The sequence below is a fragment of the Manacus candei genome, unplaced genomic scaffold (genome assembly GCF_025592945.1).
Source record: "Manacus candei isolate 608988 ecotype Guabito, Panama unplaced genomic scaffold, ASM2559294v1 h1tg000109l, whole genome shotgun sequence".
Classification (NCBI taxonomy): Eukaryota; Metazoa; Chordata; class Aves; order Passeriformes; family Pipridae; genus Manacus; species Manacus candei.
Genome location: NW_026138157.1, coordinates 1107897 through 1126607, shown reverse-complemented (window position 1 = coordinate 1126607; position 18711 = coordinate 1107897). Strand labels below are relative to the sequence as shown.

The 18711-nt window shown below is 43.4% G+C and overlaps 1 protein-coding gene and 1 long non-coding RNA gene across 6 annotated transcripts in view; one reads left to right on the top strand and one right to left on the bottom strand.

Moving 5' to 3' along the window:
* The first annotated feature begins 2 nt into the window (after nt 1-2).
* Nucleotides 3-18711, top strand: part of TRMT61A (tRNA methyltransferase 61A) — a 28299-nt gene continuing 9590 nt past the window's right edge. Inside the window, exons 1-3 of one of the 4 annotated variants that reach the window (XM_051769545.1) lie at nt 3-230; nt 7188-7547; nt 17444-17710. In XM_051769545.1, coding sequence (XP_051625505.1) covers nt 7217-7547; nt 17444-17710 — 598 coding nt within the window. In that variant the 5' untranslated portion in view covers nt 3-230; nt 7188-7216. Of the gene's footprint in view, nt 231-3629; nt 3837-3949; nt 3970-4365; nt 4460-7187; nt 7548-17443; nt 17711-18711 lie in introns of those variants that run through there. The other 3 variants (XM_051769543.1, XM_051769546.1, XM_051769544.1) reach the window with 3 other exon arrangements.
* LOC127461591 (uncharacterized) lies at nt 237-6631 on the bottom strand. Of its 2 annotated transcripts, none has more exons than XR_007900153.1 (4): nt 4641-6631; nt 3343-3521; nt 2201-2306; nt 237-649 (listed from the first exon to the last, which is right to left on the bottom strand). It is a non-coding gene; the product is annotated as an uncharacterized LOC127461591 (long non-coding RNA). The 2 variants fall into 2 exon arrangements; XR_007900152.1 differs by lacking the exon at nt 4641-6631 and adding an exon at nt 4301-4409.

Genomic DNA, 18711 nt, shown 5'->3' with positions numbered 1-18711 from the left:
CGCTGCCGGCCGGTCCCGCGCCTGCCGCCATTTTGCTCGGCGTTGGGGAGGCCGCGCGGGGGCGGGGGGGACCCCCTGGGGCCGCTCCGGCAGAGCCGAGGGAGCCGCGGCGCCTCCGCTGAGCGCTGATGTGTGGGCAGAATTCCATCTCTGTGCGCCATCGCGCACCAACAATGGCCCGCTGCCATGAATATTGGCTCTTCACACCTCGGTCGAGGATTCAGCCGCGGGTGTGATAACGTGCCATCCCAAAACTGAGGGTTATGTAATGTCAGCACTGGCCGTTACCGTCAGTAACTGCCCCTGAGGCGGGCGCGGATCTGGCGCCCAGCCCCCGGCAGCCCGGCTCTGCTGAGGGAGGACCTGCACCTCGCCTCCAGCACCTGCGAAGCCGTGGGCTCGTTTTACAGTTTAAAGTGAAAGGAAGTAGGGTGGTTGTGTAAAGCACAGCGAATCCTCTGCTTGTCATGTGCCAAAAAAAAAAAGTCTTAAGCTTTTATTGGAGAGTGGGTGATTTCCTGCTAAAGATGGGCACAGGAACTCTGGGACCTGACACATCTAAAGCTCACCTGAAATTCGCATAAACAGTGACTTCCACTGGTCCCTTTGTGAGCCGGTTTGTCCCAAAGCCAAGATGCAGCTGAGAATCCTGATGTTTGCAGAAATAAATATATTAACAATGTGAATGACTGGCTTAATCTTTCACCTTTACATAATAGTATCTTTATTTTTCTCTGATGTGTGTTTCACACAGCAGAACCCATGTTTATTATCCTTCTGTCCAAACAGAGTGTACTTATCCACGTGAATGCGGATCTGAGTCCCACAGTTGCCTTCCTTGACACAAGTTGTGAATGTCAGGAGACATCACCTAAAACTCTTTCCCTACCACAATCCTTTCAGCACCACAACCAGTACCCTCACCCCAACAACAAGAAGTGAGGGCACTTTACAGAACTGCTTAGGATTTAAAAATAATAATGTACGTATAGAAAAAATCATTGCAAAATAAAAAGCCTAGACTGCCTGAAATAAAAATATACTGTGTTTGGCTGCCATCCAGATTTCCGAGTTATTCCAGGTCTGGTAGACTGAGATGCTGAATATACAGATCTCCAGGAGAAGCCAAGGGCTCAGCATCTGTACAAGTCCGGCCTCTTATCTTCCGGATCAAAGAACAAATCCTCTCTCTAGGACTGCTCTGCACTTTTAACCTCACAGAATCTTCCCCTACATATTACTAGTTTCACACAACGCTCACACTTCAGAATAGTGTAAATTGCAAGTAATGCCATGGCTAAACAAGTATTACATGAATGTAAGCGCAAAACTGTACCCAGAGTCCTCAATAAATTAAAATATAAATATAGTACTGCTGGATTACCTCAGCTGCAAACATAATTCTGATTGTGGATTTTTCTAACGTAAAACACGTAGTTTTAATATTTTATTTGAAATAGAAATAAAACTAAAACCATTTTCTTAAGTTATACCATATTTTTGTGGTGGTGTTCTTCACAAAAAGAAAAAAAAAATCATATCAGGGTAGGTTCTGAAGGCTCCTTTCACCTTATTCCATAATCTATTGCCACACAAACAAAGAAGCAATCAACTGTTCTGTAATGTAATTGTTCAGTAGATTTGTGGAGTCAAGGTCACCAAGATCCAAAATCCAAGGATCTACTTCTCTTCATTGGATATGCTCTTTCCCTCCCAGTCTTGCAGAACAGGAAACACCAGTCATTATAAGCAGGTAGTAGATCTCAGTGTACCATACATTACAGCATTTCCAACACAAACAGACACCTGTTTTTCACAGAACTTTGGTCTGAGAAGCAGATATGGAAAGAGAGTCACGGGTGCAAAAAGATTAAAATATGTTCAATTTATATGTTTAATAAACAGTGCACTCTCTACCCCTTTTCCCTCACCACTACTTGACAAAATTCTGGTGTGCAGTAAGTCAGAAGTGGCTGGGTTTTACTCAGACAGCATTTTAAGATCTGCCAAAAGCTGTGTGTAAACTGGATCCTACCTTTGTCACAGCATCCCATGCCAGCTTCCCTGGTGACTTAATTACAGATGCTGTGCCTTGTGTCAACAGCCTCTGATCACCTGCTCTATCTGCCTCATCTGCTGGGAAACACTTTGGATAAGCCTGTATGGCCTGTTAGACTGTGATAAAGGCGCCAATACTCACTTTCCATGCTGGGATGGTATCTTAGCGAATACTGACTTATACATGTTGAGTTCTGCAGCTCAGGATGGAAAGGTGGGGTGATTACTCCAGAGATCTCTGCACTGAGCTTTAACAATGAAGAATTAAGGGAAGTTAATCATGGGCCATGCAGCTAACTTCCTAAGAGGCTTAATTATAAATGTTGTGCAGTGTACAACTGCAAGAGAGGATGGGTGCTGGCTAGTGAATGTGTCTTCTGAAATTACTTGCGTGAATGTAAGATGAAGCTGAAGATTTAGGAGATAAACATTTTCTTAAAAATGTAGAAGAATATTCCGAATTAGGAAACAGCAAGAGAAAGTAGTGTGCTATAAACAACTGAATTGTCTCCAGTTCCTAACTGACAACTAAACAGCACTTGAAAATTAAACATAACACTCATGTAATAGTAAATTAAAGAAATTGGTTATAGTTGCATCTGCTTGTCAAGTGAAACTTCTCTTCCCATTTATATTTATCACTTAAAATGTATTTGCCTAGTTATTATCCTTGGTGTACTTTTTCTCACTTCTTAGGCAGTCTGTTGAAAATTACTGATAGTTTCCAGTGAGCTGAGGGCCTGTGGAAACTAGGAGTTGCTAAGTGCCTCAATCTTGCACACAGTCAGGCCCACAGTGATCTGAACATCATCTCATCACGGGAAAGAAAGGACATGAGAACATAAACAATGACAAATATAGCCAATGACACTAAAAATGTCAGAAAATTAAACAAAGTGGGTGCAAATATAAAGGCAAAGTAGAGCCATGATTGCCAGTCAGAAAAACAGCTGAGTAGGAGTGTGCAGTTTAAGAAACCTCTGAAACTGCATACATTATGTTTAGATTAGATGGAGGAGAGTTTCATAACTAACAAAGACTACTGCAATTATGCTATGGGTAGGTCAACACCATAACAAAAAATATGTTCTCACTGAAGGTAATGGGAAAAAAATCCCTTTTACTTGACAGAACCACAAAAAAGTCACAGTTCATCATCTAAACAGATCTCCGTTACTGTGGTCGTGATTGTGAAAGGATGACTTTCTCCATTATTGTGTATTACAGGTTACTGGTGAATGCAGCACAGTACAGAGCATTATCTGATTTAACTGGGAACACTACCTGCACGTCCAGGGTGATTCACACGCTCTCTGCTATGCCCATACCCCTCCCATGCCAGGTGGCCTGGGCTTGTTGTGAGCAGAAGATGAGGCAATACTCTCCTCCTTTGCTTCTCCTTGCCTCCTGATTACATCCCCCGTACCACCAGGGCACACAGGGCTCTCCACATCACTTCAATCCTAAACATGAGACACAAGTAGGAGTTAGTACCATGCTGTTAGGGGGTTAGATAACGATTCTGCTGCTTCTGAGCCCACATTGTGGTTTCTCCTGCAGCCTTATGAAACCCCTGTGAGGAGCTCAGTTGGCCTCGAGCTGCCTTTCCCCGAGTAGGCTGCCCTGGGGGAGGGCAGGTGGAACTTTCTGGAAGCTCCATTCCCCAAGCACTGGAGGCGAGGCTTGGGTCTGCCGATGGCAAAGGCAGAGCCATTCCCTGGGGAAGGGGCTTCAGCCCTCCTGGTGGTGGTCCTCGAGATTCCTCACACATTGGATGGGTGAGGAACGCAAGTTCCCATTGGGGCCACCAGTCCCCATCATGGCTTTCAACAGTGACCCACTGGGACCCCTCAAGTTTCACAGAGAGGGCAGCTGCCCAAGGCAGGAGCACCTCGGCCAGCTCATCGAGAGGTGCCTGGGGGGCTGCTGAGGGCAGTCAGTGGCTGTCCCCCCTCCTCAGGGTCCCAGCAAGGAGCACTGAGAGGGACGGGCGCCTCGATGGGACTGTAGGCATGGGAGGCTGAGGGGGACGGGCGCCTCGATGGGACTGTGGGCATGGTGGGCTGAGGGGGGCAGGCGGCTCAAGGGGGCTGAGAGGTACACGCGCCTCGATGGGACTGAGGGGATGGCGGGCTGAGGGGAGCGGGCGACTCAGTGGGGCTGAGGGGGACAGGCGCCTCGATGGGACTGAGGGGATGGCGGGCTGAGGGGAACGGGCGGCGAGAACAGGGTCTGACCGCACCGGGCACTGGCGGCGGCGACTCCCCGGCTCCAGGCAGGGCTGGCGGGGGCGGAGGCGGCGGGAGCGTCAGCAGCCTGCGACCGGGGCGGAAGGAGGCGCTGGGCGGGCTCCGCGTGTGAGGAGAGCCGAGCCGGGCCGGGCCGGGCCGGGCCTGGGGAGGTAACGGCTCGGGATGCGGGGACAGCCGGCGGCTGCCTGGGGGACACGGGCGCTGGGGCGAGGGCGGTCCCGCCCCCCGCGGAGCCGTCACGGGTTAACGCTGCTCTGCCGCAGGCTAATCCCGCCTCTGACCCCTTCCCTGCCCGGTCCGTGCTTCTCACCCCCCTCCCGCAGCAAATACCGCGTTAAATCCTTCGGCCCCGGAACAGCCGTGAGGTTCCCGGGTCCGCTGGGACGGGCTGATGCGCTGCCGGGGCGCGGGGGGGGCTGAGGGGGGCTGAGGGGGGCTCTGGCACCGGGGTCACCTGTCGGAGCGCGGGCAGAGAGCGATTCACCAGCCCGGGGCGGCGAGAGGGCTGTGCTTGCCTCCTCCTCCTCTTCGGGAGCTTCCCCTACCCCCGTGCCAAGCTGCCAGGCTGCAGGAGGGGGAAGAGGCAGCCTGCCAGGTTCTTGTGGCAGCTGGTCAGGGGAGAGAGAGAGGTATACCTGGGCTGTGGTTGAAGGGAGCACAGAGTTAATGTCAGTGGTTTAATTTGTGAGGCTGCGAGGGATCGCCTGGGTCGTTGGGCTTAGGTCGCTGCAGCCGTGGCAAGGCCGCAGAAAAGTCCTGATCCCGTGGCAGGAGGCCCTGCCTCACCTCCTTGCCACCGCCATTCCCACCACTGCCATGCCCCTGCTCCCATTCCCCCATTGCCATTCCCCCCCCTCACTGCCATTGCCCCCCACCTGGCAGCACCCTGTGGCAGCAGCGATGCTCCTCCAGTCCTCTGTGTGCTGCCCAGAGGAGAAGTGTAACACAGTGCAGGAGCCTCTGCACTGGGAGGGAATGGAAAATATTTCAAGTGTTTGTAGCTCAACTCTATTCCTTGCAATAGGGGGAGGGGAGGCAAAGAATTTTCCAAAACTTGTCACAGACACCAATTTTACCCCAAGTGGATGAATATAATGTGCCAGTTATAGGTCTGAGCCTGAGAGATGAGTCACTTGGGATGTCAGTGTGCACTGACATGGACTGGACTTTCTGGACTTGATGGTCTTGAAGGTCTCTTCCAACCTTGATGATTCTGTGATTCACTGCTGTGACAATTAGCTGTGTTAAGTGTAGTGGCTCAAAGGAAGGCAAACTGGGAGCCAGTTTGTGTGATCAAAGGGAGATCTCTCTGTGTCCCTGCAGACATGCTGCAGGAATGTTGCTTTTGCAAATGGGTGTAGTTGCAGTAAATACTGTGAAAGAAATGGACTACAGTGGAGATCCTTTCAAATGGCACTGTTCTGAGAGCTGAAAACTGCACTGCATTAATAGTATCTCCAATGAGAACTATAGGTATCATTTATGAGTCATTAAGACATGAATGTAATCAGAAGGTGCAAGCTATAAAACACAGCATTTGTGCTACCTCACAACATCCTGTATGTATACATTTCTGAATTCATTCTTACTATTTCACCATATGTCCAGACAGGCCTGTTCTGCTTTGGCATGTGAACACCTCACGCAATAATCGTGTCATGAGCTTTGGAAGTTTTGCCCACAAGCACATCTGTTTATCAGTGTCAGTGACTGAAATTATAAATGTAGCTGCTTAGCAGCAAACTGAGCTACGTGGAGTTCTGGTCAACAAAACCAGACTACGGTTCTAGAACTGAAAGTTTTTAATTAAAACGATGAAGCAGGACCAAGCTGCTACACATTCAGTACAGAAGTGCTGAAACCAAATCATTACTCTGAAACTAAAAGTTATGTTGCTTTTGATTATGTTGTGGAAGAAGTAGCAGAAATTTGACTTTCAAAGCCTTCTGTCAAAGGCTTTAATTTCTTACTTTGGGATCACCATTGCTTCCTTAAAAAATTCATTCCACAAACTGATCAACCTGCAGCTTAGATATTTAGCTGCCTTATCTGAAAGGCAATGCCAGGTTTCATTGTAAGTTGCCTTCTGATTTCTAGATTGTCTACTCAAAGCCAACAAAAGTTAATTGTAATTCTCCAAACAGCTCCAAGACCATGGGGCTGAAGTGCTAAAACTGTTTGCATTAGTTTGCAAATGGTTGTTTACATTTAGCTGCAGCCCAGGTTGCTTCCCAGGCAATTACTTTGCACCCCCAATGGCAAATTAAAGACCACAGTATTCTTTTTTCCCATGTAGTTAGTAAAATTTATGCATAAATTAATGCAGATACTGCGTTTATCCAATCTCTAAACCTCCAGTTGGAGAACTGTCAAGTAAACTCTAGTTAGTGATCTTAATAACTAGTGATTTATGTCAAGGCAAGTAGTAGTATGTCTTTACGTTGTAAATCACCAAGAAATAAGCAAGAAAATGGGAATAAAAGTTACTGCTTAATAACATGCTCTGAGTGCTCATGAACTGGAATTGGACAAAGTACTGAAATTGGTACTAATTGCACTAATTGTACAAGTTTCTCAGTAGCATTTTGGAGCAGGCTGAGAAATTACAATGTATTTCCCGATTTTTCTTTAAAATGTACTATAAACCAGGAAAAATACTGGTTATATTCAAATCTGTAGGTCTTTCCATTGATTTTAATTGGATCAAGAGTGCAGTGGGGGGGGGGGGCGGGTCTCTGAACCTCCTGGAGTTCTCTTCCTAACGTCTTATTTGCACAGTGTGCTTTTGTTCTGTATTGGGGAAAATAAAATTATTTGGGTTTATGTCTGTACTTTCAGATCCTGCGAAACTCTCCTGACCTATTTAATCTTTTCTAGGTGTCAATCATCAACCAACAACTGTCACAATGAGTTTTATTGAATATGGAGATACCATAAAGGATGGTGACACAGCTATTGTGTTCTTGGGCCATGAATCCATGTTTCCTGTGAAAGTCCAGCATGGCACTGTAACACAGACTAAGTACGGGGTCATCAGGCACTCCACAGACCTCATAGGCAAGAAGTATGGCTCCAAAGTGACCTGCAGTAAGGGAGGATGGGTGTTCATTCTTCATCCAACTCCAGAACTGTGGACCATGAATCTCCCTCACAGGACACAGATTCTGTATTCCACTGACATCTCTATAATCACCATGATGTTAGAACTGAAGCCAGGCTCCATAGTATGTGAATCAGGTAATAATTACTATGTTGAAATCCTTTATTAAGAACTAACACCAACACTTCCATTAAATAAACTGGCTTTTCTTTATATTTTGCTGAAAGGTGAGCTTTTTCCCACTGTGATACAATTTTCTGAGCCTACACATTGAATAATTTTATTTCATGTGCACATGTTACCAGCTGCTGTTTCTTCAACAACTGATGCTACCTCAGTAAACTGGCCTTGTGTATGGATATACCTCTGAGTATGTGTTTGATTAATTCATCTGTTTAGAACAAGTATGGACACATTTTCACTTCCCTTTTCTAAAACTGTTGTTAAGTACTTTAAAATGTTTTTAAATACATGATTTGAATCAAAAGTTGAGCTTTGAATTTGCAGTTTCAGAAAATATAGTTGAGATGGCCTCATGGAAGAGATTCTGATGATAGGGTGTTGAACTAATAAGGGAAATAAAGTGGCAGTGTTTATATGAAGTGATACCATGTAAGTACATATATTTCGTTTTTCTCTTCCCAAGTGTGATCTACTTGTAGCACCACAACTACATGCAAAATCACTGATATAATACAATGGATGATATGTTCTTCACAGGGATTTGTTTTGTTTCAAAACTTGGTTTAATTTATTACAGCTTTTGTGATTTTGCTTAATTTGGAAGTAAGGAGTGAAATTTTACATAAATGTTTTCCTGATTACACAGACTTTATAATAATGTCTTCGTAACTTTATTACTGCAGGCAGTATAAAACTTGCTTGATTTGAGTGCATTTCTGTAGTTTGAAAAAATATGAAATGAGGCAGTTTGTCCTTGTTTTTTCTGGCTGTTTCCTTTGAGTGTTTTTATGAAGCAGTTTCATACACTTCCCTTTCAAGCATAGATATGGCAAAGGATCAGCATGACAGGACTGTGATGCACTGTACTTTCCTGCATTTAACGTTTCCTGTTCCCACTCAAACATAATTTTGGGCAGCTTTTCAGGCATAAGGACCACTTATCTCTGCATCCAGTTGTACCCGTTAAGAACCAGTACACTGAGCTGGTTGCTGTACAGCAGCACTGGAACCAGGCAAAGCCATGTGCAGAAGCCTCTGATACTGTGAAAATGGTTGGGTCCTTTGAGTTTGTAATTTGGTTTGTAGAACAATCGGGCATTTTTAGGTTTGTCATGGGGAGTAGCTTCATCAGGGAGCTCTTCACCTTTCCCTCCCTGCTATGTTTAGGCAGGATGGGAAAAAACCCACAACAAATTAGTTGGGGGAGGGGGAGATGTGAATTGTTCAATGTTCCTGCTCTCTTGGAATAGTCAAATGTACAGAGCAGCACTTAAAGTGTTTTCAGTAATGTCAAAGGTGCCTAGAGAGAATGAAAATGTTAGATTACTTGTTTATCTAAAGAGCTAAGAAATGGAAACGTTTGATGATTTCAAAAAATGTTACAAGTCAAACATTATAGACACAAACAATTCTTTTTGCTAATGGGAAGCTGCCCCCAGGTTTATTTTAATGCCTGTGCTACCAGTGTATTGCAACTTAAGCTGTCCAGGAAAAGTGAACAGTTTTACTGCTGAAGTTGTGCTTGTCTTGCTTGAAAGGCTCACTGTTCACAAAGAAAAGAAGTACTGCATGAAATCTGTCTGGTTAACCTTGAAGCAAGAGATCTTACTGCAGATTTGCCTTGAGTTACAAATTTTACAGGCATTGACAACTAGAGCCTCCAGCGTGATGATGTAATCTACTTTGGTGCCATCCCAAATTAGATGGTATTCAGTGGTCCAAAATCATTAGTTCTCAGTTAACCTCGTGTGTGCTGCACAGAACCAGCCCAGTGGCCATGAGTAGAAACAAGACAGGAAGTCTGGTCTAGCAATGACACTTGAGTCTGCTTCCTGCTGCTGTTGGTTATAGATGTGTTTTGAGCATTAATTAGCATGGAGGTATGTCTTTTTTATTATTTGAAGTTGAACTTAAACACACAGTTGCTGTATGTACTGGCAAAGAAGGCTCTGTAAAGAGCCCAGGCTCCTTTCCTCTTGTCTTGCTGATTGGACTGTGGAATTGTGCCCTGCATTTACACAGTGTGAGCAAAGCAGAACTGTGGATTAGTCTCCACAACTGTGTGAAGAAAGGATCGAAAAAGTAAGATGAAATACCCTCTGTGTCGTGTTGTAATGCTGTGAATACGAGTATAAATGATCTTTTGTATGTGATTATAAAAATGGAGTAGAATAACCAGAAGGCTTAATTTTATATCACTTGAATTATACGGTTTAAATTGATTAGTCGTGTTTGTCATAAAAGATACAAACGTATTAATACAGTTTTTACTATTTTTAATAATCTTTAATAAACACATAAAGAGCAAGCTTGTCAGCAGTACATGCATAATTAAAATGATCCAGGCATACTCAGTCAGGGAACTCTGCATCTGCCTGATGTTTCATTACGGGGGTGTAGGAATATGATCCTTTTTCTGTCTTCTGCCAATTTCTAATTTGTAAAGGTATGTTAAGATTTTAAAAATGTTAGCACAAATGTTGGAGCTAAGATCTATTGAAAGCATTGCTTTCTGGTCTGAGGAATTCCCTGCTTGGATACAGTTTTTAGCAGCCTGATCTTCCCAGAATTAAAGGATACTCGAGAGAGCTGCTTAAATACCTGCTGTAGGTGGCCTGATAGTGTGAAAGTTTATTCTTGTCAGGTAACTCTGATCCAGTTTGTGTTCACTGCATGTGCAGCAACTGTCTAGATAAAGGAATAAGCCAAATGTTTCTTTTTTGTGTCACTCTCCAAAACTAGTCTAGAAGTCAGCTTCCCAGGTAAGGCTGCCTGTAATATAACAACTCCATTTGTCAATAGATTTTGAGGGGTTTACATTTATTTTTATACTATGTTGGAACCAATATGAAACCTTTCAGATATTTTTTTGAAACAAATGTGTGTTTTTCTTTCTAGTCTCCACAGATGGAGGCTTTTTTACTGTCCTGTCTCCCTGGTGAGACCTAAACAAATGTCTGTCCTAACCCTCAGAATTGCTCAGGGTTACCCTCAGAATTACACAGTGCAGCACTGTGAAACCTCATTTAATCTGATAAATCTCGGAAATATTTTGGCTTTGATGGAGCACAGTATTTAGACAAAATGTAATTTAGTTAAAAGTACTTTAAGCACCATCCCAGTGATCCTTCAGCATTCAGCAAAATCAGACTCACATGAGCAAAAATGTTAATTGGATTTTTTTGTTTCCCTTCAGCTAAATCCCAAATTAAAAATTGCTAAACCCTATTCATTGCCACACAGCAATGGGTTTCTGAGCTCATGGACTGAATTTCTGAAGGCTGAGAACAGTGTTCTGGGTCCTCATGGTTTCTAAGTAAAGGGGTAATGAGAGCTGCTGCCCAGCCTTACACTAGAGCCTCTCAAAAACAATTATGAAATTTTCAAACTCACAGCCAGGGTATAGATTTTGTTAAGAGTACACTCATAAAAAATTAGTGACGACTTAATGATTCATGGACACTTAATAAATCATTAATAGTTTATTGTGGAGTCCCAGCAAGTCATCTGTCTGCTTATGACTCTTCTGAAGTGCTTATAGACTTTTTGACAAATCCTGCTCATGTCTTTACAATTTTTGTGCCATAGATATATGTAAATTGTTTGCAGCTCTGTCTTTAATGTAATGTATAGACCAAAGTTTGGAAGTATTTGATTCTAGAATGTGCTCATACTAATTAATGTCTGTGTTTCATAATGTCTCCCTTATCTGCCTCTTAGCAGCTGTTCAGGTTAGAGTGAGAGAATTAGAAAACCTCATCCTTGTATAGCACCTCTTGAAGAATTAGAATGGCCTCATCAACACAAATGTCACAGAGCACAGTGTTCTATTGCCACACCAAAGCACTGAACTGGTCCAGTTCTGGGGCCCTCAACAGAAGGACCGTAAGGAGGACATGGACCTGTTGGAGCAAGTCCAGAGGAGGCCATGAAGATGCTCAGAGGGCTGGAGCACCTCTCCTGTGAAGGCAGGCTGTTCAGCTGGGGAAGAGAAGGCTCCAGGGAGATCTTATAGCACCTGCCAGTACCCAAAAGGGCTACAAGAGAGCTGGAGAGGGAATTTTACAAGGGCATGGAGTGATAGGACAAGGGGTAATGGGCTTTAAGCTGACAGAGGGCAGCTTTAGATTGGATATTAGGAAGAAACTCTTTACTGTGAGGGTGGTGAGGCACCGGCACAGGCCGCCCAGAGAAGCTGTGGATGCCCCATCCCTGGAAGTGTCAAAGCCCAGGTTGGGTGGGATTTTGAGCATCCCGGTCTAGTGGAAGGTGTCCTGCCTATGGCAGGTGTGTTGGAACTAGAGAATCTTTAAGATGTCTTTCAACCCAAACCATTCTGTGATTCTGTGATGATTCCATGAACCAGAAGTGATCACATGAAGCATCACTGCAATGTATTCAGACTTGTGGCTGTCATGCAGCTGATGTGGAATGCTGTCAATACCCTAAAGCATTTGTTTCCAGACTTTCTGGGCTCACTTTCATCTTGTAATTTCACCTGACCACCAAGCTCACTTCTCATGCATCTCTGAACTTAACCATATTATATCCATTCTGTAGAAGACTCTTGAATCTCTAAGGAAATATTAGTTCTTAAATCCTTTTGTAGGCAGTGCCAGCCTACAAGCTTCCGTACTACCCTTCTCTCAACTTCTCAGTTTGGTCAGTGAGCAGTGGTCCTCTCTGACCTCCAGCCTGCTGCCTAAAATTCCTGCTTCAGCGTGGTGTCCACAACAGGTAGGCAGGAGAGCAAGCTAATCTTCTGTAAAGGGAACTTCTTGACTGTAAGAGAACTTTTTGATTTGCTGTTTTCTCTTTCAGCCACCAGTTCATCTCCTTGAAATTCTCTCCCTCCCTCTCTTCCTCTTCCTCTCTGTCCCTGCTCTTGCTGTGTTCGACCTCTGGCACCATGATTTGTGCCCTCGACTATCTTCACAGTAGGATCTTTGGGTTAATTTCCATCTGATGCTTAATATCTCTTCATATATTCATTAAAAACCATTAATGATTTTCTGGTTACATAAACTTGTCATGTACAGTGAGCAGTCTTCCTCTGTTCAGTGTTTCTTGACAGATTTTAGTTGTGGAGTTGTTAGCTCTGTCTAAAGATTAATTTTCCCTTGGTTTGAGGCTCCTTCCGTTCTCATGGCTGACTCATGACCCATCTTACAATTTGCTAGGTCTAAGTGGTGTAGCTAGGAGACAAACACAGCAACACTGTCATTGTTTTGTTGTATTTACTCATTTCAGAATATCTCTGGTAGCCAAATTTTGCATCAGAAGCTTTAATTCTATTAAAATGTTACTAGATATTGTAGAGACCCAGACTTAAATAACACACTGTATACTTTTCTCTTTTCGTGTTTCCAAGCAATATGAACCTATATATGCACTTAGGAGCTTATTCAGCTTTATTCCAAAATGATTTTGCTTAGGCACTGTAGACATCTATGGATCTTAAATGATGATTTGTAGTTCCTTTTTTAAAAAGAAAATCCCCTGATGAGAAATTTCTAGGGAAGACAAGCCAAGCGATAGCCTGCAAAGAGGAAAGGTAGTGGAACACAGAATCAGGTCACTTATGTTTATGGCATGGATGGGATTCCAGGAGATTAGACAAATATCCCTTTGCAATAAGAAAAGCAGACAACAGAAAATAGTGTAAAAATGTACTCTATATTCTGTATCAGTCAAGCACTGTGCTCGATGCTGTGGTGACACCCGTGTTTCTCTTGACGGTATTCTGTGCTGAAATGGCATGTGTTGCTTTTGAACAGCTCAGGTGTTGTCCACTGCAACTTTGAGAAGGTGAGAAATGATCTTAACATGGACATTGTCTCCAGGTGGCTGAGCTGTGTGGAGGCTTCTCTGTGGAAAAGCCATTACGTAAATAAGTGGAGAGTGAGAAGAACAGATCTGTTGGAGGTCAGGACCAGGATCAAGGAGTTCTCCTGATCAATAGTTTATTGTCTGCAATCAGAAGTATCACTGGGTGCTGAGCTAGAGTGTTTCATCTCAGTGTCCACTTGCTAGGATTGAAATCCTTCTAAAACTGCAGTGTTTTCCTTGTCTTGGGAGAGGGCAGAAACACTCCTCTGAGCTTAAATGTGTTGGAGAAGGAGAAGAGCATGTGCTTGAGCCCAAGAAGGGCTACATCAGTGTGCGGGGTTGTAAGCCACCTAACCCATATGCATTTAACAGAGGATTTTAATTCCTGCCTTTGAACTGAGATGGACCACATTCCAAGTCTGCACACTGATCCCCTGCACAGTGCCACCTCCTCAGATCTTGAGCTTGGAGTGTGGCATATTGGGGACCCTGCGGTGTCTCATTAATGCCTGCAATGCAGATGTCTGCTCTTTGACTAAGATGTTTGAGATCACAGAGTAGTCAGTGTGAAAGAGCATCACGTTTTCCAAGTGAAAATTAGCAATGACACAAGTGCTCACCTAAGTGAGCTCTAAAGCAGCAGCTGCTAAGAATGTCTTTGTTTTGTCGTTGTTCTACCTTTCTTGTGTAGAATCCATTCATGATTAATATGCAGTAGTTAGATGGGCATTGTCCTGTGGTAGAGAGCAAACAGTCTTCAAGGCTATTTATAGTGCAGGCTGTCAGAAAGGGAGCATCCTGGTGTAAAAGTTATAAACTCTATTGTTCTAGCTGTCTTACATTCTTCTTCTAGGTCAAATGAGGAACATTTCACTGCACCTGTATGCGAATGAAAATCTGTTGAAATTCTTCCAGTTCTTGTCTTGCCTCTTCTGATGTAAAATAGTTTTGACATTCAGTTTTTTGCCTGTATTTTATACAGGCAATTCAGCTATGATATCTCTGGTTTGGTAGCATTCTAGTACATGGCTTCAGTAGTACTCCTTACTGCTGTCCTGACTGATTCCCTGTCATGCTAGAATACTTTCATTTCTCAAGGAAACTGGTACTGACCTAGAACTTAGTGAAAACTGGTGCCTAAGACTCTTTGAGTTATTTTGCTGAATACTGCTTTTTTTTAGTAGTGATTTCAAAATAAACACAAACAGAAATTGAAAATTAATTGAGAAGGTGATGGGAGGACAGAAATGTGGAACATTGCAGATTTGCAGGGAAGAAGGTGAACATAAATGTTCATTTCCCCTTCTACAACATCACAGAAACATAGGGTTGAACCCCTGACCTCTGGAGACAGTACTGATTGGGCCTTAGGGGCATGTGGTGAGTCTGGACTTAAGCCAGACTCTCATGTTATTAATGGATCACATCAAGTGTGCAGAACTATCAGGCACATGAGAGTAGAGGGTCATAATAATTTCACAGTTCTGGATTCAGAATCTGTCATGTCTTCAAGAAGAGATTCGACAATGGTGTGTAATTCTTCACCATCTTATTCTTCGTTTTCAGCAGTTTTGAGGGTGTTGTTACAGAGAAGGCAGGCAGCATCGTCAGAAATACTCTCATTAACTATGTTAATGTGATAGAATTTGATATGTTAAAATGTGACACATATGTATTGTTCTCATGTTTGCAGTAGCCAGTCAACAATAAATAATTCCTGCCAACCTTTTTTAACAAAAACTCTGCTGTAATACACCTGGCAAGTAGTGACTTCCAGGCAGTCCTGGGTTTAGTTCAGGGTTTGGCTTGGAGTTTGTAAATAAAAAAAGAGTATCAGAAAAGAAGACAAAAAATCTTAATGGGTTTTCCTATGAAGTACACAAACCATATCTTCTGTGGTGTTTTTAAGAGCAGATTTAAAAGGAAAGTGATTAAAAATGTAAAAGAATATGAACAAGGAAACTGGATACATGCACAAGCTGCCTCTCTTTTCTGCTTACAGCCCAGCTGTGCTGACAGGCCTTCTGTTCACTCCTCTAGATTAGCAGAGAGAGATGGAGAAAGTGTACAGCATTACCCATTTGAGAGGTAAAATAATTAAATTCCCTCATTTTACAATAGTTCTCAGTTGTGTAATCCTCCCTTATGTCATTAAATGTAAAGGCAGAATTTCAGCCTTTAGCACTCTATGAACAACAGCTCCCTGCTTTTGTCATTAAAAAAAAAAGTCAATGGAATGCTGTTTCTTTATGCACATATATCTTTGAGTTTTCTCAGCCACATGGCTGCTGTGCTCCTTTTGACCAGGGAAAAGTTTATGTTGACATTTAAGAGCCTACAAGTGCCCTAACTAGATAGTTTTTGATGTGAGCACATTTAAGTGTGTTTTGCTTTTTGTTTGCATTATTTCAATACTGGCACAAATGCCTGGATTTTCACTTTATTAAATGCATGTGTCACAGTTTCTCTCTTCCCTTGGACCTCTCTGAAGCCAGTGCAAAAATGTGTAGGTCCTTCCTCCCCCTCTAACCTGCCGTGCTAAAGCTGGGGGTGGGGGTGCCAGTCTGCCCACTGGGGTCAGAGCCCTCCCGGAGGGAAGCAGAAGAGCAGAGCCGATTCCGCGGTGCCGTTGGTTGATCCGGTGGCAAACTTGGGCCCTGAGCTCTGTTTACAGTCTGAAGGTCTCCCCTTTCAGAGCTGTCGGATTCAATACACTGCCACGACAGTGTTTCTCCCCTTGTGTGACTAGAGGGCAAGAACCTTGGATCTGTCAGTGAACTTGGACTTCCTGTATGATTATGGAAAGCACTGCTCCAATTAAGCAGCTGTACCAGCCCCTGTGCCCCTTAATTAATTTCCTTTCTGAGCTGCTGTACGTCAGATTCTGTCCCTTATAAGTGTTTTAAGATTTATGTTAGTTGAAAGAACTTGCTTCAGGTTGAAATTTAGCCTGAACAGTCATTTAAAATGGCTAGAAATAGATCTTCTTTCTACAGGAGAAATGTGTTCCAAGCACAGAATTATGAATCAATGAACACAGATAATTTGCTGAGGGTTTTTGAATTGGGTTGGTTGTGGTGTTTTGAATTTGGGGGGTTGCTCTCCTAAATGCCACCTGAGTGAGTAATTTGCAATGGGAATTGGTATATGGGTGTTTTCTTCAGTGAAAATGTTTGTTATTAGTCACTCATCTGTTTAATACTCCAATGAATCATTTAAAATAAGTTTCCTAAATTATCAAACCAAAACAAGGAAGAATCTATGCCTTGTTAGTCCCTGTTTGTACGTGGTAAACGCAGTTACCTACAGTTTCAAGTTTGTGATGGATCTCATTACAGTAAGTTAAGATTGTGTAGGTGTGTACGTGTGTAAGTGACCCGTGAAAGCAGGTGTTCGGTCAGCGTGGCTGCAAGGAGCCAGCAGGCCTTAGTTTTGGATAATTTCAGTGCGAGTTGAGGATGTCTCTTAAGAGGTCTGGGCAAAGCAAACTCTATATCCTATAGGCCATTTGTTTGCATGGATATTAAAAGGCTTTTCAAGCACGGACCCTTGCCAAAATCTTTTCTTTGTTTAATAAAGTGTAAGATTTTGAAAATCCGTTAAAATTTGCCCTAATCTCTTTTCACCCTAGAAGAGCCTGGTGCTTTGAAAAAAAAACCTCTCCAGTTAATTTCCCTGAATTTTTCCCATTGCATTTACTTCTTCACGCTCTCTTGGGGCGTGAGGAAGTTCTTAAAGCTATAGCTGACCCTTGGCATTAATTTTTTACTCCAGGGAGATAGGACAGGTCCTGAGTTTGCCAGATGCAATGCTTTGAGGACCCTAAAGACTGTTTCCTAGGCCTCTTAGGTCCCTCTCTCCTTGTGAAGGAAGAACTGTTCTCTTTCAGTATCTGAGCCACTGGTTTCTGTTCATTTGGGTTTTGAATAACTGTTCCAAGCAGGAGGACTAATGGAGAAGACTTGTGGTCTGATGTTTGGCATTGACAAAAGACGTTTCACGAGTTGTTTGTCTTTTCTAGGTACAGGCAGTGGATCCCTCTCCCATGCTCTCATTCGGACAGTGGCTCCCACAGGACACCTGTACACGGTGGAATTCCACCAGCAAAGGGCCGAGAAGGCGCGGGAGGAGTTTCGGGAGCACGGGGTGGATCACCTGGTCACCGTGACCAACCAGGATGTCTGCAAAAATGGGTTTGGTGTCTCAAACATTGCAGACGCGGTGTTCCTAGACATTCCATCTCCATGGGAAGCCATAGGACATGCGAAGTCAGCGTTAAAAACTGAAGGTAACTGAATTTATCTCTTTTTGTTCAGGAAGCACCGTGCACACACACACCTCTGCCTTTGAGCCACACACTAGATCTGCTCCCTTCCGTTGTGTGATCACTGTTCTCAAATGTCAAAGTCTCTAGGCGTTTCTAAGGCTGAAAAACCTTCAAAAGGCATCTTCAATTTACAGTGGAAGATTTGAAAGGAGAAGAACAATTTTTTTCCTACAGGCCTGTGCGAGCTGCCCCAATTAGCATGGGCAGTTCATAAAAAAACCCTTTGAACCTTTGTCAAGTGCATTTTGCTAGATCTGAGGTGCGTGGGAAGCAGAAGTAACAATAAATGCTGAAAGCAAATTTCTTGGGCAATTCAGTGGAAAGGTGTTTGTATAAAAGGTGTTCAGCCTCAGTTCACATCAATCATTGCAGATTTGTGCCTATTTAACAGAGCACCCCATTGGTAATGTTAAAAAAAATGTGGTTACACTTAAATATGCTTGCCAGTTTCTGCCCTAAATCTTTGCGGTTGGAGCGAGTGAGAAGTTTGCCGTTGGATGCAGTGGGAATGGAACATAAAGGCTGTTCTAGCTTATACCAGTTATTCTGGGATGGTGACAGCAAGTGAGAACTGCTGTTGAGGTTTTGCACCAATTTCATCACTTTATTATGAATCTTTTCCCTATTGAAAAATAACCTTCAGTGAATAAATAATTCTTTTATCCTGGAATAAGTTTTCCCCTACTTAATGTTATACTAGTGTGGGTCTGAACTAACTTGTGCCAAATTACTTCCACCTACAAAAGTGACTTTTCTAATCAAGAGAGCATGGAGTGCTGAACAGTGCCCATGCTGAGACACGAATTTAGTAAAAGTAGATTGTGTGCCAAGGCCCAGTTCTTTGTTAAAATATGTAATCATGGGCCTGACTTCAAATGAATTGCTAAGTTTTCTTGAAATCACAAGATTTAAGCTTTATCTTAAAGGTCACTGAACGTGCACTACCTTGCTGAGTCAGGACC